Below are 16,678 nucleotides of genomic sequence, written 5' to 3'. Positions count from 1 at the left end.
TTAGAACTCTGCTTTTTGGAAAAGAGTTTTATACTCTGCTGAGATTTAATGAGACTTCCACACAGTTTTTTGGTAAGTGGATAAACTCAGACAAATATAAGCATGTCCTGCTGTTAATTTTAAGAGATGCACCTTGATGGTGTCTGTATTCTAAAGTTATTTGATAAAGACATCAATATTATCTGCTGATTGTTAGTCATACAGTAATAGTTTCTCCCTTCTCCAAAGGATACTAAGAAATGTGTTAAGGAGAAGATCTTTCTTTTCCTTTTTTCTCTTTTGGTCCATTTGGTGCTATAGGCTAATCTGAACTGGAATAATTATCCATTAACAGCTATACCAGGAACTTTTCCGCCCGTTTACCCTCTTTATGCAACTATAGGTGTCAGTAGGAGAGACAAAGAAGTTCCTGGATGTTTTTGTGATACTTGAAAGAACAATGGTTTTAGAAAGATAATTCCAAGAACAAATGTGAAACCAAACACCCTTCATTATAACTGATTCTTTGCCCTCCCTAAAAGGGATACACAATAGCAGGATTCACCTCATCTTTACCCACATCAAATTCCACTTCCTTCCAAAGTATGATGAAATGGACTGTGTTTCTCAACAACCCTTTCTCTGCAGGGAGCCAGCACTACAGGAGGGCAGAGAGGCTGACAGAATGTTATTACCACTGTTGCCAAAGGCTGTATTGCAGGGCAAAAGGCTGCGCTGGAAAGGTTTGATCCAGTGCTGGAATTCAGACCACTCTTCCCTTTCAGCAACTCGCAGAGCGCTTCTCAGCCAGACAGGATGGTCTCGAAAGATTTATGGGGAAAAGCTCATCATTATTCTATTCCTAGATTAGGATAAGCAATGAGGTGACATCAAAAGTTGCTCTTTCATGTCATAAGATACTTCATATGCCTGAGTAGCCAAAGGAAGCTGAGGCAGAGGTTACTCGAGGTGCTCATTTGAAGGTCACCTTTCAAAGTCAAGGCCACTTGTGCAGTCAGTCACAGCAATGAGAGGAGACCAGAAGGGTAGCAAAAGAAGAGATGAATTAACAGGATTAGTGGGTGGGAGGAGGCACAGTGCGGAAACTTGAGGGATTTCTGCTTCCAGCTGCTCCTGATGAAGGATTCGGAAAGATACTGTCAGTGTAGTGAGACCGGCTGAAACCGTAGCCAAGGTTCCTCTAGGGAATGTGGTATCAATATAAAAATAAATACACTGGTGCTCAACACCTACTGCCTCCTGAGGCTGCAGAGAGCCTGGCAGGAGCTGAGGAAGCCTGGCTGGGATTGGGCAGCTGGGAATTCCACTCTAGAGCAACAAATGGCTGGGGTCTGACACCAGCCATGCGAGTAGCTGTGCTATGCATCCCCTCGCTCCAAGAAAACCAGGAGAGGATGGCTGATAAAAGAGTCTCCAAATTCAGGGCATTTTCTGTTGTTAGATCTAACAAATAATATTGAATTTCTTTCCTTGAATTTACGTAAGAGTCTGGATTTCAAGAATAATACTTATCTAAGCAGCTCTCTACCTGACCACAGCTGCTTGTACATTCATCTTACTTACTGGACATTCAGGCACTTCTCCCCACGCAAGCCTAAAGAAGGGAATCACTAGAAAACTAGAGAGCAGTAGCCTGCATTCTGTACACATGAGGTCAAAACAGCTCATGAATCCTAATATCCTTCAACTAGTTTCCTGGCAGTTCAGAATCCAATTCTAAGCCTTCACAGATGATGATACACTTTAATTTCAGAGTCTCATACCTTAAGGAGCTGGCATTCAGAAAGATAGGGGAGCCAGATGAATGTCTCAAGTAAGCAGACAACAGTGCATCAACCTGTAACTAACTCAGGTTAAGTACTTGGGAATCACAGGCAATAAAAACAGCTGCATACCTAGCATAAGAAGTTTCCTCACTGGCTCACTAGGACTCACAAGGACTGAGTTTTGACTCTAATCTTATGCAAAAAGTACAAAACAAAACAAAAAAAAAAAAAGGAATTTTGCATTCATTCTTTAGGCCAGATCAGATAGAAATAAGAATTTACATGAATTAGGAGCCTTCACTGTGCTCAGACACTGATAGCACATTACTAACTTTTAGCTTCCCAAATCAGTAACTCCAACGTTCTTTTGTCCCCATCACACTTAGCTGAAAAGCCATGTGGACTTGAGTGGACTTGAGCAACATAAACATTAGCAGAACAAAACTGCATCGCTGAGAATGAAAAGGTGAAAGTCCTGTTGAGTCTGGAGCCAGGCAACAGTCATGCACAGCTTTAATCATGATTCATAGTTGTCTGTAATTATATAGGTTATTAGCACATTATTATATTTTTGCCATGGGAAAATAGAACCCTGGAGGAAGTCTTTGTTCTGAGCTTAAAAAAAAAAAAAAAAAAAGAAAAAAAAGAAATAAGAATCTCACAAACACTCAAGAATTTGGCAGCAGAGGAAAGAGAGAAACACAACGAGATATATTTCTCTCATAGTTGCTGTAACTCCTACAAATCAAATCAGCTGAGGTCATTACCTTGTGCATCCACTCCACAACTACACTGAAGGGTTAACTAAACTTTCAGACTGTTCCTGCACCCCAGCTCTTGCTGCGGATAAGATTCAAGCTCAGGAAAAGAAAAGCTGTGGGGCTACACTCTTCTGTTTTCATAGAAGTTCCCTTTGTTCCCTTTTCTCTCTAAAACCCACTTTTGTTGGCATTCATGAATAAAACGATGAACAAATATAATAAATATCTAAGCATGTGGCCTTCCAATTAGCTATAGAACTTCCTTGGTGTTTCTTGCCAGTTGTTCAAAAGTTAAATTCTGGTGGAAGCCAGACACATTTTTAACACAGAACTTAATGTTCTTAAGAAAAATAATTTATATATTATTCACTAAATGCTACTACAAAGGAACAAAAAAAAATCCAAGATGGAGCAACTGTTTCCATATGCTTAACATTGCTAATACATAGGAGAAAAAAAAAAAAAAACCTACCAGCCCTTAGGTTTCTTCCTGAACCATCTGAGTACACATATCAAACAGTTTCATAAAGCCAGCCTAGAATACTTAGCCTGGAAAACAGAGGATTTCTCATCATTGTATTTCACTAATACTAAATGAATTGTTAAATTCCATGAAACAGAGAGCAATCAGAGTAACACGCTGGGAGACCCTCAACATACCTCAGGATAAAACAGCAATGTGACGACTGTCCTAGAGCTTGTATTTCAAAACACACACGCGAGTACACCAGTGACTGTGGGTGCTCTATATCAGTGCAAAATGGCATCAGAAGTATTTTGAATGCTGTCTATAGCTAGCAATTCTTAGTATTTTTTTACTAGAATATAACTTGTTAAACTCAAAATTCCAAGAGTTGAGGGGAAGGTCTGTTCACTACACATAAACCCCAAGTGACAGCTTACAGATTTAGAATTTTAAACCTTCCAGTCTGTAGGTACTCATGCCTCACTCATACTTATGTCCTGGGCTACTTGGCAGAAATGCTGACTTCTACTCTACATATACTTTCACCTCAAGAGATGTGTCCACAAGAGTAGATCTCTTCAGCCTTACCTACAACCTGTACTCTCCACAGCTGCAGTACCAACCACCAGCGAACTGCCCCCTGAACAATCTGGTTAAAAGCTTCCATACTGCCCAACTCTCTCTTCCTTGGGGGATCGCCCTCGCTGAGCCAACACTCATCCAAAAGCACCTGCTAGAACACAAAACGGTGAGTGATGAGGTACAGCTCCAAAGTCTGTCTTGATATAGCTCCACGATGCCCGATACACAAACAGAACTTCCCAGTGACTTTAGTAATCATCATACAAGGTCAGGCCAAACTGACACACAAAGGCCCTGTCACACAAGGGCCCAGTCCAACGGGCTGCAAAGGCAGACCTATGCTGGTCGAATGACTTCCTCATTCTTTCAGGATGTTTTCTTCACAAAAGTCGCCTAATACAATGGTATGAAATGGTTGTGCCAACTCGCAAATTAATTGTCCCGCAGGCTCCTATTAAAGGAAGGTCCATTCAATCTTCTCAGACATTTTTGATCATTTATGTTTATTTTTATGCAGAGGTTCTGCCTGGTTCCTCTTTTAGCTCCACAACTTTGTAAGAATTGAAAGCTAGCAGGTCATCAAATTTATTCTGTAATTTGCTTTATGAATTGTATTTTCAGTCTCTCTATTGCTGTGGAGGATACTAAATACACATGAAAGTAATCCCAAACAAGCTGTTGATGAGGGAAATCAGGGCTGATTGTAAGCAATCAATAGAGAGAGTGAAGAAGAAAAACAGCTGTTCCTGCAGGAAGGACCAGAGCAGTCTCTGAGACTCACAGACTGGGCACAGCATTCTCTGACGCATACCAGTGGCTTGGTGCAAAGCTGAAGAAAATATCATTCCCCGCCATTTTCCAAGAACAAACACTGTTTTGCTCTACTTAGTCTAATCACTGCAGTATTTAGCACTATTCCCGGAGTTATATGCGTCTCCCAAGGACAAGAAAGCTTTCTGTGACCTATCTTCATGACGCAGCTTCTGTTAGCCTACCCTTAGTCAAAGTAAGGTCCTAGTTAAGCCCTGCCATTCTCAGCTAAATGCAGGTTCAATGCCTTTTTTCCCCCTTTTTTTTTCCTCTTCAAATGCAGAGATTGTAGCCTAGTGCAGCTAGCACAGTACTACTGAAAAAAATAAAAATCAGCCAAATAAACAAAAAGACCAAGAAAACATGAGGTAAAGTTCGCAGTCCTCACAGGATGCTAGGTACTCCTGGAGAGAGTGATGATCCTCATGTTTGTTATTTAGGCTGTATTTTTGTTGCAGCACTTGTTATTGCTCTCTGCCACCAATATTATTAACAATCATACTTGCACAGAAACATACTTGCACAGAAACAGAGAAAGATAAAAAAAAAAAAAAAGAACCCTCCTATTGCCTACAGTTACTGCAAACACATGTATGAAAGAGTATTCAGAGCAGAGGCAGAGTCTCCTGCAGAGGTTAGAAGTTACAGGGTAGAGAGCTCCAAAAACTGTGAGAAAGAAGGCATACAAATACCTCCATGTAAATCCACTCAGCAAAGCACTTAGATCATATACTGAGACCAATATTTTTGCATTTACGGATAAATCTGTGTGTAACCTGGCTTTACGAACCGTACTAAAAACTCAGCTTAGGCTACACAGCAGACCAGAACTTTTCCCTCAACTGTACATATACTAACATTTTGACATTATTTTATTTATTTTGATAATTCCATTATATTCCACCCCTACATTTCATGTTCCAATGCGCTGTAGGGTCTTTTTTATTGACCATGGTTATTTACCCTATAAAATCTCTAGTAGGATAGCTGGAGTTTTTGGCAGGTGGTAAAGCGTGGGTGGCAATTTGAAACTGTACAATATGTGCATTAGCCAAATGTTTGTGCTAGAGGATCAGCAATAAAATCATTGACAGCAATACTGCAAATGTCATCTTTAAGTTTCAGAGCTAAATAACCAAGAGATGAACAGGGCAGTTCACCTCCATGCAAACTTTTCTTTCAGCCTTTGAAACCACAAGCAGAAATCACTGCATTAGTGATACCCAAGTCGTGTTTTCAGGGTTTTCACAGCAAAATTAAAAGTCAGAAACATAATTTTTTCAAAGCATTCTAGAGTGTAACCTGGCTATATATTCCATTACAGCACCACCACAAATTACCCTAAGGCATGGGCAAAATACCATGCATGTTCATCAAGACCAAAATCTACCAAAAATGGTTCTGCATCAATGAAAAATGGGTTGGCTCCCCATTTCCTGAGATTCTATCAGCAGAGACTTTCTGGATAAAGTAATCACTAGGGAAGGATAAAGATTTGATTCTATAGGTCTCAGTGATTTTCCTTTGAGAGCTTGATTCACAGGTCTCAATTAAATCTTTCTGAAGGGGCTTTTCTTGCTTTTCTGCAAGAGCAAAGAAAAATGTAAGGAATGCCCTGGCCCTTTATAAAAGGCCAAACTCAAACAACAGAGCTTCTTTGAGTCAAAGCCCAAAGCAAAGTGGGACCATTTTAGCCAAGTTTTTCTTTTTCCCAGCCATAGTTTTAGGGATCTTCCTCTTCCAACTCTATGAAGTTCAGGCTTTGCTCCCTTGATTTTAATCTTTTTACTCTCAGGAGGAATAAATTCCCTAGGCAGATGATCCCAGGCTGTTACCTAGAAACCACTACACGCAGAGCAAGCAGCTGCCCTTCTTTCTTTGCTGAAACGTTAGTTTTTAATCTGTCAGCTCTTAAAAGAGACGAAAGCACCCCAGCGTCACCCTCTTCCCCCCTTCAGGACTGGCACTCACCTGTGGAATTTGTCCCTGGCTCACAGGATGCAGCACTGTTAAGGCTGTTCTGGAATCCGTTTAGCTGCCTTTCAGTGGAGGTCACCCTGACAGGCAAAAGCATCAGATTAGACAGAGATGAGAAGGGAAATACCAAGGAAGAATAGAGGTCTTGAACAAAAAATAGTGTTTTAGTTTACATAATCACACTAGGACTATAGCTATGAAGCTGTGTGTGACTGTAGCTTAAAACAGGCAGCGACAGGAAACCGCTCCAAGAAGGCAGTGGGAGACAGATGAGCACCCAGCCACCACCAAGACTTCACTGCCCCTAAAGCACTTAGTTGTTTCATCTACCTGGGAAGCTGATTTTAAAGGATGAGACGGGAAATTACATTGGACTGCCAAAGCACAACACAACCTGTAATGCTGTTATCACCTTACTCCAGCCGTTTGAGGCACAGTGTTTAAGCAACACATAGAACAGAATTGCACACAAGAGGGCTGGTAAAACACGCTATGTTGAAATGTAAGCATTGTACTTGCACCTCTTCTCAGCAGATGCAACTCACTGAGGCAAGATTTCTTAATCATTTTAAGCATTGAGGAAGTCTTTCCATCTCCAGTAATGCAGTGCCAGTTCTCAAACAGGTATATGAGGAAAGACTAAGCGAGTTGGGCCTGTTTAGTCTGGAGAAAAGAAGGCTGAGAGGAGATTTGATTAACATGTTCAAGTATCTGAGGGGTGACTGAAGGGAGGATGGGGCCAGGCTCTTCTCCACCATGGCTGGTGACAGCACGAAGGGTAATGGGTGTAAACTGAAACACAGGAAGTTCCATCTCCATGTGAGGAAGAACTTCTTTGCTGTGAGGATGACAGAGCCCTGGCACAGGCTGTCCAGAGAGGTTGTGGAGTCTCCTTCTCTGGAGATCTTTAGACCCGCCTGGATGCCACCCTCTGCCACGTGCTCTGCTGGAGCAGGGGGGTTGGACTAGATGATCTCTAGAGGTCTCTTCCAACCTTAAGCATTCTGTGATTCTGTGATTTCACGAAAATGCACCTACATTTAGCTCAACGTTTGAGAGAGAGTAAAACTATTTCCTGTTGGGTTCAACTAAGCTTCCTGTGTTAGAGAGATTGATTACTAAAACACGACCGTCTCTTTCTGAGTAAAAGTGGGCTTATACACAAGGAGAGTCAAAACAGGATCTATTCGGTTCTCAAAACCTATAGAATCCATCCATTTATTTTTGGTTTGCACTCTCTTCCCTCAACCTTCTTGCTGCTCTTCCAGCCTAGCACTGTTCTGAGCGCTCCAGCCTTCTGCACTTAGCACTCTTGCTTCTCTGCCACAATCCTTATTCCTTCCCACATTCAACTCTGCTACGTTATGCAGAGTTACTCACCATTCTTTCCCCCAGGAGAGCCCTGCAACCGTCAATCCCCACATGAGGCCTTAATGACTAACTGACCCAGGAACACATGCGCAGTTTCTATAATGTTGTCTAAAACTTTTTGCCTTCAAATTTCAAAGTTTTCAAGTTGCCAGTAAACCAGGTGCTCCTGGCAGTTAAAAGGCCAGTGACAGACTCTCATATTTTCTTGCAGTTGGAATTCAGTGTAATCAATTGAAGTCCAGATGGGAAGGGGTAGGAGTTTCAATATCAGAAATACTTGCAAAACATAGCCCCTTACCTCAATGCAATCATAGTTTGAAATGCTATTGCCAAATGATGTATTTATTTCTATGTGCATTGCCTCTTAGAGAGAATTTTGGATTTGTACTTATGGTTTCTTTTGCTGATGATACTGGTCCACCTGGGAGCTGAGAATCCAGATGTACTCTCTAAGCCTCTTTAAAATTACATGTTCATATTTAGCTTGCCTTTGCTGTTAATGTTGTATGATTTAGGGTCATCTTTCTCTAGGTAAAATGCAATATTAATGGTTGAAAACATCATCAGGAATATCACCAAGTACAACAAAAAGTTAACAGGGAAGAGTCACACTTCTACCTTTAAGTTTGCTTTACCTCTAGAGAATCGCTTTCCTTCTACAGACTGGTCTTCATATTCTCTAGCCTCACTTCATCTTGACTGTTATGGTTTCAACTGTCACCTCCACACAGCTTATTCTCAGATCTACCTCTGTGTCCTTTCACCACTCTTAAGTTCACCCCTTAAGTTCCCTCTGTCCTAATAGAAATTCTAGTGCCAGAACATGCTCACTGCTTAAACACAGTTAATCTCTCCACTTTCTTGCTCCTTCGTTTGGCTAAAATCCCACTGTCTTTCTCATTTCTCTGATTTTAATGAGTCATTTTTGCTTCCATTTCTCCAATTCAAACCATTGCTACATTGCCCATTTCTTCCTCTTTAATACTCAAAAAAGCAGACTTTCCCCACTGCCCATTCCAGTCAAAAATCTGTCATTGGCCTTTTTTTTTTTTTTTCAGTCTCTTGTACATAATCTGTCCTTGAAATTGGCACAGCCTTTCTTCATTTAGGCATTAAACTCCAAGCTGCCCAACCTCAGGCTGCAAATTTGGAGGATGTTTTTGATGCATAGATGAAAGACAAATCATATTTTCCTGGCTACATTTTGCATACCTTTATAGCAATAATCAAGTTGTTTAGGATGCTATGAATGAATCTAGTGGGCCAGGAAGAACAGAAATGATGCTGACAAATTCACGTCACGCAAAGCCTGAGTTTGACAGGAGGACAGCAACAGATGTGAAGAGCAGAGCCAGGGAGGCTTGTTGTTCTTGGACAGGCTATCTCTGCATGTGTATCAGCTGAGGCTAGACAGGGGCTAAGAGCTTCAGGCCTCATAAGCACAGCTGTATCAGGGTGTTAAATCAACCTACCTCTCCTAGATGCATTCCTATTTCTGCCCAAAATGTCCAAGGGTTGGGCAACCTGATTAACCCAGATGATCAGGAGCTAAAAAGCAGGCATGCCTCAGTACAGCAGTAGCAAAATGTGAAACGGGTCCCATTAACAAGGACCTTCTTTCTCTCCTGCTGCCTGTCCTCCTCACACCGGGCCCTCGGCTTGCGTGGAAGTGAGCTTGCTCGCTCACTTGAGACCCTTCACACATGCCACTGACTAACCATGCATGGAAAAGACAGGAAACAAAGCAGAACCACAGCATTTTACAGGGCCATCACTGTGGTCATTCCTCTACTTTTGCCATAGTTGCCAGGCTGGGCCAGCCTGTCCTAAACCTTAGGGCCAGCCTAAAACCAGCTGGCTGCTCCCACTTCTGACTGCAGTCAGGACATCACCCAGCTGTGGGATGGACTTTCTGAACTTTGCGGAAACACACCATCTCTACCTTATTTCTGTACTGGTTACAACAGAGCAGAACTTTGGGTTGTCTACTGCTGGTGCCATGCAAAGCAAATACACTAAAGAACAACAAGGTGGAAAGATTTTGTGTCAAGGTGTTGTGACTTCCCAAGGGAGTACTAAAAAGCTTCTGGAATAGAGAAGCTGGAATAATATTTACACCAAAGTTTAGTAGATGAAGTTATGGCATGTTGAACAACATTCTTGATAGTTTCTGATGTTCCAGCCTACTGCTGGAAAACTCAGTGATCTTCCTGGGATCTCTCACTTATAACATCTTGATTTGAGTGCTTGTTTTTCTTTTCTCCTAGGTATTTCCTCTGTTTGTACATAGTGGCCTAGCATCAATGGCTGAATTTTTCCAAAAAGGTTTCTTTGACCAACAGTTCGGTTCACACCTTGCTTGATGCTGTCACAGCTCTTACCTTAGAGAGCAGTTCTCTAAAAAGTTGCCATAGGAATAATAAGTAGAAATTTTTGCACTAGTGTGACTTAGTCATTCTTAGAAGGAGAAAGATTTTCTTTTTATCTACCATCTGAACAAATATACTCTGGCTTCTGACCGTAGAACTAATACATATTTCTGCTTTGCATGCTGTAATCTGTAATATGAAGGTTCTGTATACCAAATGCTGCTTCCATGGACATGTGCTTCATTTTACACAAATGCTATTTCTGTGACCTCTGTCTCAAAATTCTGCTTTCAGTTATCAATAAGTCTCTTCAGGAATAGACAATATAGCTTAGAAACCTGCAAACACTAATGGTGATATGCACACTGCAAAGGACCTTCTTGGAAGGAAAGAACAACTTGTGGGAGTAGCTGTTCTTTTTACTTGTAATCTGAGCATATTTAATCAAAAAATTGAGCCCCATTAAAGCATTTTATGGGGTTACATTTCTGAATAGAGTATATATTAAACCATTCCTCCCAGTTGCTGTAGTCTTTTTCCACACCTTAACGTGGGCCCCGGTTTTCCGTACTGGTAGCTTAAGGAAGGAGTCTGCTTTGGACACAATCCATTACAAAGTCAATCTACCACCTTTTACAAGTTGAAAGTCAGAAAGCAAGACAGAATGGGAATAGAAAAGACTGAATTTTCTGGCTGTTCCATTACACTTTTTCCTTTATGTTCTAACCAGGGAAGTGTCCAAGTTACAAGATAGTTTTGGAATTAGTCAGTAATGTTCATCTTTAGCATCTCATTCTGTTTGTAGTTGATTTTCTCTTATTCTTTCCCTCCTCTTCTGGAGGCCACGTGTGCTGGCTGGGAGAGAAATGATAATGCATGCAAGGAAGAGGTCAAAAAGACAAAGTTGCTTCTCATTTGTCTTCCCAGTCCAGTCTCTGGAGAAATTCTACAAACAGGTTTGAAAAGATTTTTATTAAGATGTTCAACAACAGCCAGGAGGTGCAAAGCACAAACAGAGAAATAAGTCTTGTTTTACAGGAATTTAAGTAAAAAATGAGACACAAGAGTTGTAGCATCAGAATGAACAAAATGGGATTAGTTTCAGTGAGTGCAAGTCTTGTGGAAATAATATATAGCACTGCAACCTTCTTTGAGGAAAGAGGTCAGGAAAGCTGCCAAAATGAATTAATGGTGAGCGCGGGTGGCAAATCAAAGATGACCCGACAGAGAAATGAAGCAGCCAAAAAGCCAAAATTTTGTTAAGATTTTATGGAGAGAGATAGTTACCATGTCATAACCTAAGGATACAGCAGTCCCACACTGAAAAATTACAATTCTGGGTGCTACAATGCAAGCACTCTGACAAACTGAAGAAAATACAGTAAATTCAAGAGATAAGTAGGACTTGGCAGGTGGAACTGCTATCTGAGGTTAACAAAACCTCAACAAGTCTAAGCAATACTAGGAATCTCCAAGAAGCAGAAGAATATTCAAAAGATGGAAAGTATTTGCAAAAGAAACTGTTTAGAGTGGTTCAGGATGGAGGAACAAGATATAATAGATGAAACAAAGGATAAATCCAGACTGCTCATGAGGAGCAGCTTTCTAATAATGAAGTTGTTTAGAATTTCATGGTGGGATTTCTGCCAATGGAGTCTTTTTTAAAAGCAGACTACACACAGTGACAGAAGGTACAGAATAATCAGGGATGGTAAAGAACAAGCTGGAGCATGCAAGGCATCTTTTTCATCTCTATGTTCCTTTGAGGCAGAGGGTTCTCTCCATTTACTCTCCTCTGTTGAGGCATCTCTGTTTTTTTTCCCCCCCGACAACAATAGATGGATTAAATTAGATTGAGACACAGTAGTTTTCAAGCGATCAGCTCTCAATATGCTGGAAGAATAGCTGGGCACTGCTGTTTTCCATGTAAGTGAAAAAATGTTACTGCAGGATCCCATGAATGGCAAGAATGGGTTTGGAGCCTTGTGCTAGAGTCTGAAAGGCAACTTGGAAAGTATTTCCGGAGTGGCTCCTTGCAGCCTTCAATACTTGGATTGGGTTTCTGAAATTCTGAAGGAATCTTTTGCTTTTTTTCCCCCTTCTGTGCATTTTTGGTGCTGAACTTTTTCCGGTTTTCCCACACTCCTGCCTGTCACAGAGCAGAAACCACAAAAATGCAGCAAAGTAAAGTCTGTCCAAGGAGCTGCAATTCCATCTCGCAAGGATAAACATTTGTTCTGCCAAGAAGTGAGCACAGCACACCGGCATCTTCAAATACATATCCCTGCTGCCCAGCAGAGAAACCCACTGACACAGCCTGTCACCTGCACTAACATGAGGCACCAGCATAAAAGAAATCAGAGAGCAAATCCACTAACACATACCTCCCAGACCTGATGCTCAAATCTGCACATGCTGTGTTGACAAAGTCTACGAACATCATTTTCTTTCTGAATAGTTGTGGGGATGTTACTGTGCTATCTATTAAGATAATAAAATTACAGGCAGGAAACATGAACACAGTTCTGCCCAAGCTCTTTAAATCTGCCTTGCAGTTACAGATTCAAACTCCACACACTGACTGTGCCCATCTTCACAAGGTGTCTTTCTTCAGTAATCTTTTATTAAGAGCCCTCTCTTCTAATCAAGGTAAGGGGAGAACACAGAATCAGGGAACCTGACAGAAACCTCTTTACAAAAATCTTTACAAATCTTCTGGTTGTAGAGTATAACAGAGAATGCAATTTTCCCCTTCAGCATTCAGACATGAAGTAACGTTGATATATAAGGAAAAACCTGACGAAAGATTTAAATGACGAAATTGCTTTAGACCAAGAGGAGACATGAAGGAGCTACTCGTGAAAGACAAATATTAAAAAAAAAAAGAAAACAGAGCTGTTGTTCACATTCTCTTATAATGCACAAAGGACATTTCAAGAAATGGAAAGTAAACAAACTTAAATTAAGCATCACAGCACTTCATGAAGCACACTTTGTTTTGTTTTTAAACATAACACACCAAACCAATCTAACCTAGCAAGACAAAAACCATAAAAGTTAAGATAAGGTAATGAGGAAAGTTATCATTAAATTAGGCAGAATATAAACACTTTAAATGAAATAAACACTTATGCTTGAAGGCATAAGTTGATCATTATGTGTTGGGTTTATAGGGAAACTTGGCTTAAGGGCAGATTAGCATGTTAAGGCTATATATTTTTTTTGGCAGCTTCTTTTGCCTCTCCAAATTCTAGCCCCCATCAAAGATTAAACATGGGGGAGCAACTCAAGCGTCTAAACACAGGTGTCAAGCACCAGACTGCATGCTGTCAGGTATTTGAGACATCTGCCGGGGACTGGCAGATAAAACACAGGACCTACAGGAGACTAAGCTTATCTGAAGCAGCAGCTGGAGGTCAGGTGGAACACCCCTGGGCAATTAAAACAACATTAATAACTTATATTTAGATAACTGAATCCCACTCTGGATAAAACACTGCTCTGATTCAACCTAGCAGTTTCTATGTCCTTATGTTTGTATGATGTTAGAGTCCTGCTTATCTTAGTGCTACAAAACATGGAGCTTCGCAGGGGCGTATACCTACTGCAGTTTACAGCAGTGAAGGTGTTCTGAGATTTGATCTTGGATAGCGCAGGCAGAGTCACACACAGACCAGTTCTTTCCCCAGATTCCTTTTGTGGGCAGTAAGTGTCAACTCTGTTGTGGATGGGGGGAGAAAACACTTACTTGGAAATCCTTTGCGCGGCAGCCTTTCTGACCACTGCCTGCCTGTGGTTTGCTGGAGGCTTTGGAACCAGCTGAGAAGGGGCACTCTGAGATGGCATCACTTTGTGCACACTGGCTGCCTTCTGGACACTGGAAGCGGCACTTGATGTCTTGCGGGCAGCAGAGCCAGCTGACATAGATATATGGCTGGCGCTGGACTGCGGGTGATTGGCAAACAGAACCTGGCACAGAAAGAAAACAAAAATACCACAGTGTCTCTGAATATCATTGAGAGCGCTGATGGAGTGGGTGACAGTTCTGTAAGGGAAAACATCTGCCTGGTGAAGTGGACCCCCATGGCTGCCAAGCATAAACTAAAAGAGTTTAGTGATCAAGCTAGTTAAGTAGTTTTAAAAATGAATTTTACACCCTTGCACAATGGGATTAGCTTATAAGAAGGCAAACAAGCTCATTACTGCCACAGAATGATACGGTTCTGGGAGACGAGGGGGAGACGTGGAAAAACACAAACATACATACAAGATCATCATCCCCAACCACATCACAGAATGGGTCCCATCCTCAGAAAAAATATATCTTTTGTAACTTTTATCCATTTTCTGTATCTACTTTGCCAAGGTATTTTTTGTGTGGGAGTCAGGATCGAGACAAAGTCACGGGAAAGAAAAATGTTATAGGAATATCTTACAATGCCAGTTCTTCGGTCCGGCTGTCTGGGGGCTCAGAATATCAGGAGGTTCTCAGACACCCTCCCTGAATAGGGAACTGTAGGTTGGCAACCGACAGAAAAGAAATCCCAGTAATATCACAGAACAAAAAACTGTTCCTATTTCTGAAGCAGGTGGTGGAGGGGGGGAAGTACACTGGGGATTTGATAAAAGGACTAAAACAATCTGCATTTTATGAGACACTAGAGAAGTCAGGAATGGAGCTGGCAAGGGAGTGAGAAATGGTTTCCTATGTGAGCTCTGCAAAACACTCAAGCCTATAAAGGACCAACTTGCTCAGAGTTCTGTCTTGTCTTTCCTCAAATTCAGGCAGATTCCCAGGGCAAAGAGGCACTGGCAGCTACTGTAACTGTGCAGCTTGTGCAGTTTCATGGCTAGAGAGCAATGACAGCAGAGGAATAGCTGAGCACCCACCAGTCACCTCCAAATGACCCTGGGAACAGAGCACTTCACTGCAGTTGTTCTGAGTTTCTTATTTGGCGAAAAACACACAAAGCTGCTGCAGAGAGTGGGCTCCTGGCTCCACGGAAAACCACAGCCCGTGGGCTGGCCGAGTCTCGCACAGAGACAGGAAAAGCCCCTCTCCCCCGCAATTCTCTGGCAAACGGAGGGCACTGGTGTGTGGGAAGGCGTTTCTGACAGGCAGCGCTCGAGAGAGAAAAGGAAACACAGGAGCCAAAACAGGCCTGTTTCCTAACTCCAGTGCACTGACAAGATCCCCTTGAGCTCTCCAGTCCTTACTAACCTCTCCCTGCCCTGGAGCTCTGCCTTGCTTCCAGCTTTCAGATTTAGAATAACTAGCTGATATAAATGCAGAGCTCTGGAATAAAACAGGGGGGAAAAAAGCCTAAAGCAAAACTTGGTTTAGTCTGTCGCACTGTAGAGTTTGATACATTATGCGGTTAGGAGATGCCTCGATGCTCCTCTTCTTACTCACAAATCACTTTCACCATGCTGTGTTTGATAATATGGATACTACTTCTCTACGGTTCTTTTTTTCTTGTTAATAACATCACTAGGACGCAGGAGTCTGAAAGCATTCAGTCCTAATCCCTCCCCTCGACATGCGTGGGCACAAGGTCTGTCACCCGGAACAGGGGACAAACACAGATTCTTGTAACAAAGTCCAATCAGCAAAAGCTGGCTGAGACCTTCCTAAAGAAAGGCCGTAGTTGTTTTTCTTGGGGATAACACACTTCCAAAAAGGCCTTTGTCTCCATGCTGTGCTGAGATCCTGGCTGCCTTCCAGGCAAGGATGGGGAGACTGGAAGCTGACACGGACCACGGCTTCTGGATTCAGCTACAAAGCGCACTGCCCTGCTGTGAGCTCCGGGGGGACAGGACAGGAAACCAGGAGAAGCTACTGTGCAAATAAAAAGGGAGCTGGGGAGAGCAGAGCCTGACCACACAAAGGAACGTCTGCAAAGGGATTTCAGGACATCCGAGAAAGCCCTCGTCACTCAGGATCCTGTAGCTCCAGATCTAGGGGGAGCAGAAGCCCGGAGACAGAGGCAGTTCTGGAGCAGTTACTGGTCAACAACTATTAGTACTGCAAGGCAATAATTTGTAAGCAATTTTGCCTGACAGGCAGGCTGAACTCAGCACGGAGGAGGTGTGCTTTTCTGACAGGTTCTACAGACCTCAAAAATACTTAGAATTACTTTTTTTTTTTTCAAGCTAAAAAAACCCATGTAAAATTCTCTTGCATCATTGTCCTTGGAGGTAGGAGCATTTGCAAAAAGACAATATTAAACCTGTTTTGCAGGCAGAGAATCTTAGGCCCTGACACAAAGTAAGGTGATCTTCCCAAGCCACAGACTGAGGCAATATTAAAACTCAGGAAAGATCTTGACTTCACCCTTAGGGTCAGACCTCTGCTTCCATATCTACACATGAACACCACAAAGTGTCACCTGCACAAAAACAGTCATTTTAAATCAGAAAATCTCAAACATATACAGCTTGTCATTAATGACTGCATATCTAAATGTATTAGCAAGTAGCAAACGATCTTTCATAGCTCATGATTAGAAACAGGGAGGTATTACAACTTTGAAGAAAAGCAGACATATTAGCGATCTCAAAAACAGAAAGAATGTT

General features: G+C 41.9%; 1 protein-coding gene across 1 annotated transcript in view; it reads right to left on the bottom strand.

Annotated features, from left to right (window-relative positions):
• TTLL5 (tubulin tyrosine ligase like 5) overlaps window positions 1-16,678 on the bottom strand; it is a 122,807-nt gene that overhangs the window by 3,454 nt on the left and 102,675 nt on the right. The window contains 2 exon segments of the mRNA XM_088529383.1: window positions 6,357-6,442; window positions 13,851-14,071. Coding sequence (XP_088385509.1) covers window positions 6,357-6,442; window positions 13,851-14,071 — 307 coding nt within the window.

Source organism: Tinamus guttatus, unplaced genomic scaffold (assembly GCF_059628265.1).
Source record: "Tinamus guttatus ecotype Peru unplaced genomic scaffold, ASM5962826v1 Tinamus_guttatus_pri_ptg000327l, whole genome shotgun sequence".
NCBI lineage: Eukaryota > Metazoa > Chordata > Aves > Tinamiformes > Tinamidae > Tinamus > Tinamus guttatus.
Note: the sequence above shows the minus strand (reverse complement) of the source record. Positions and strands in the feature narration are given on the sequence as shown.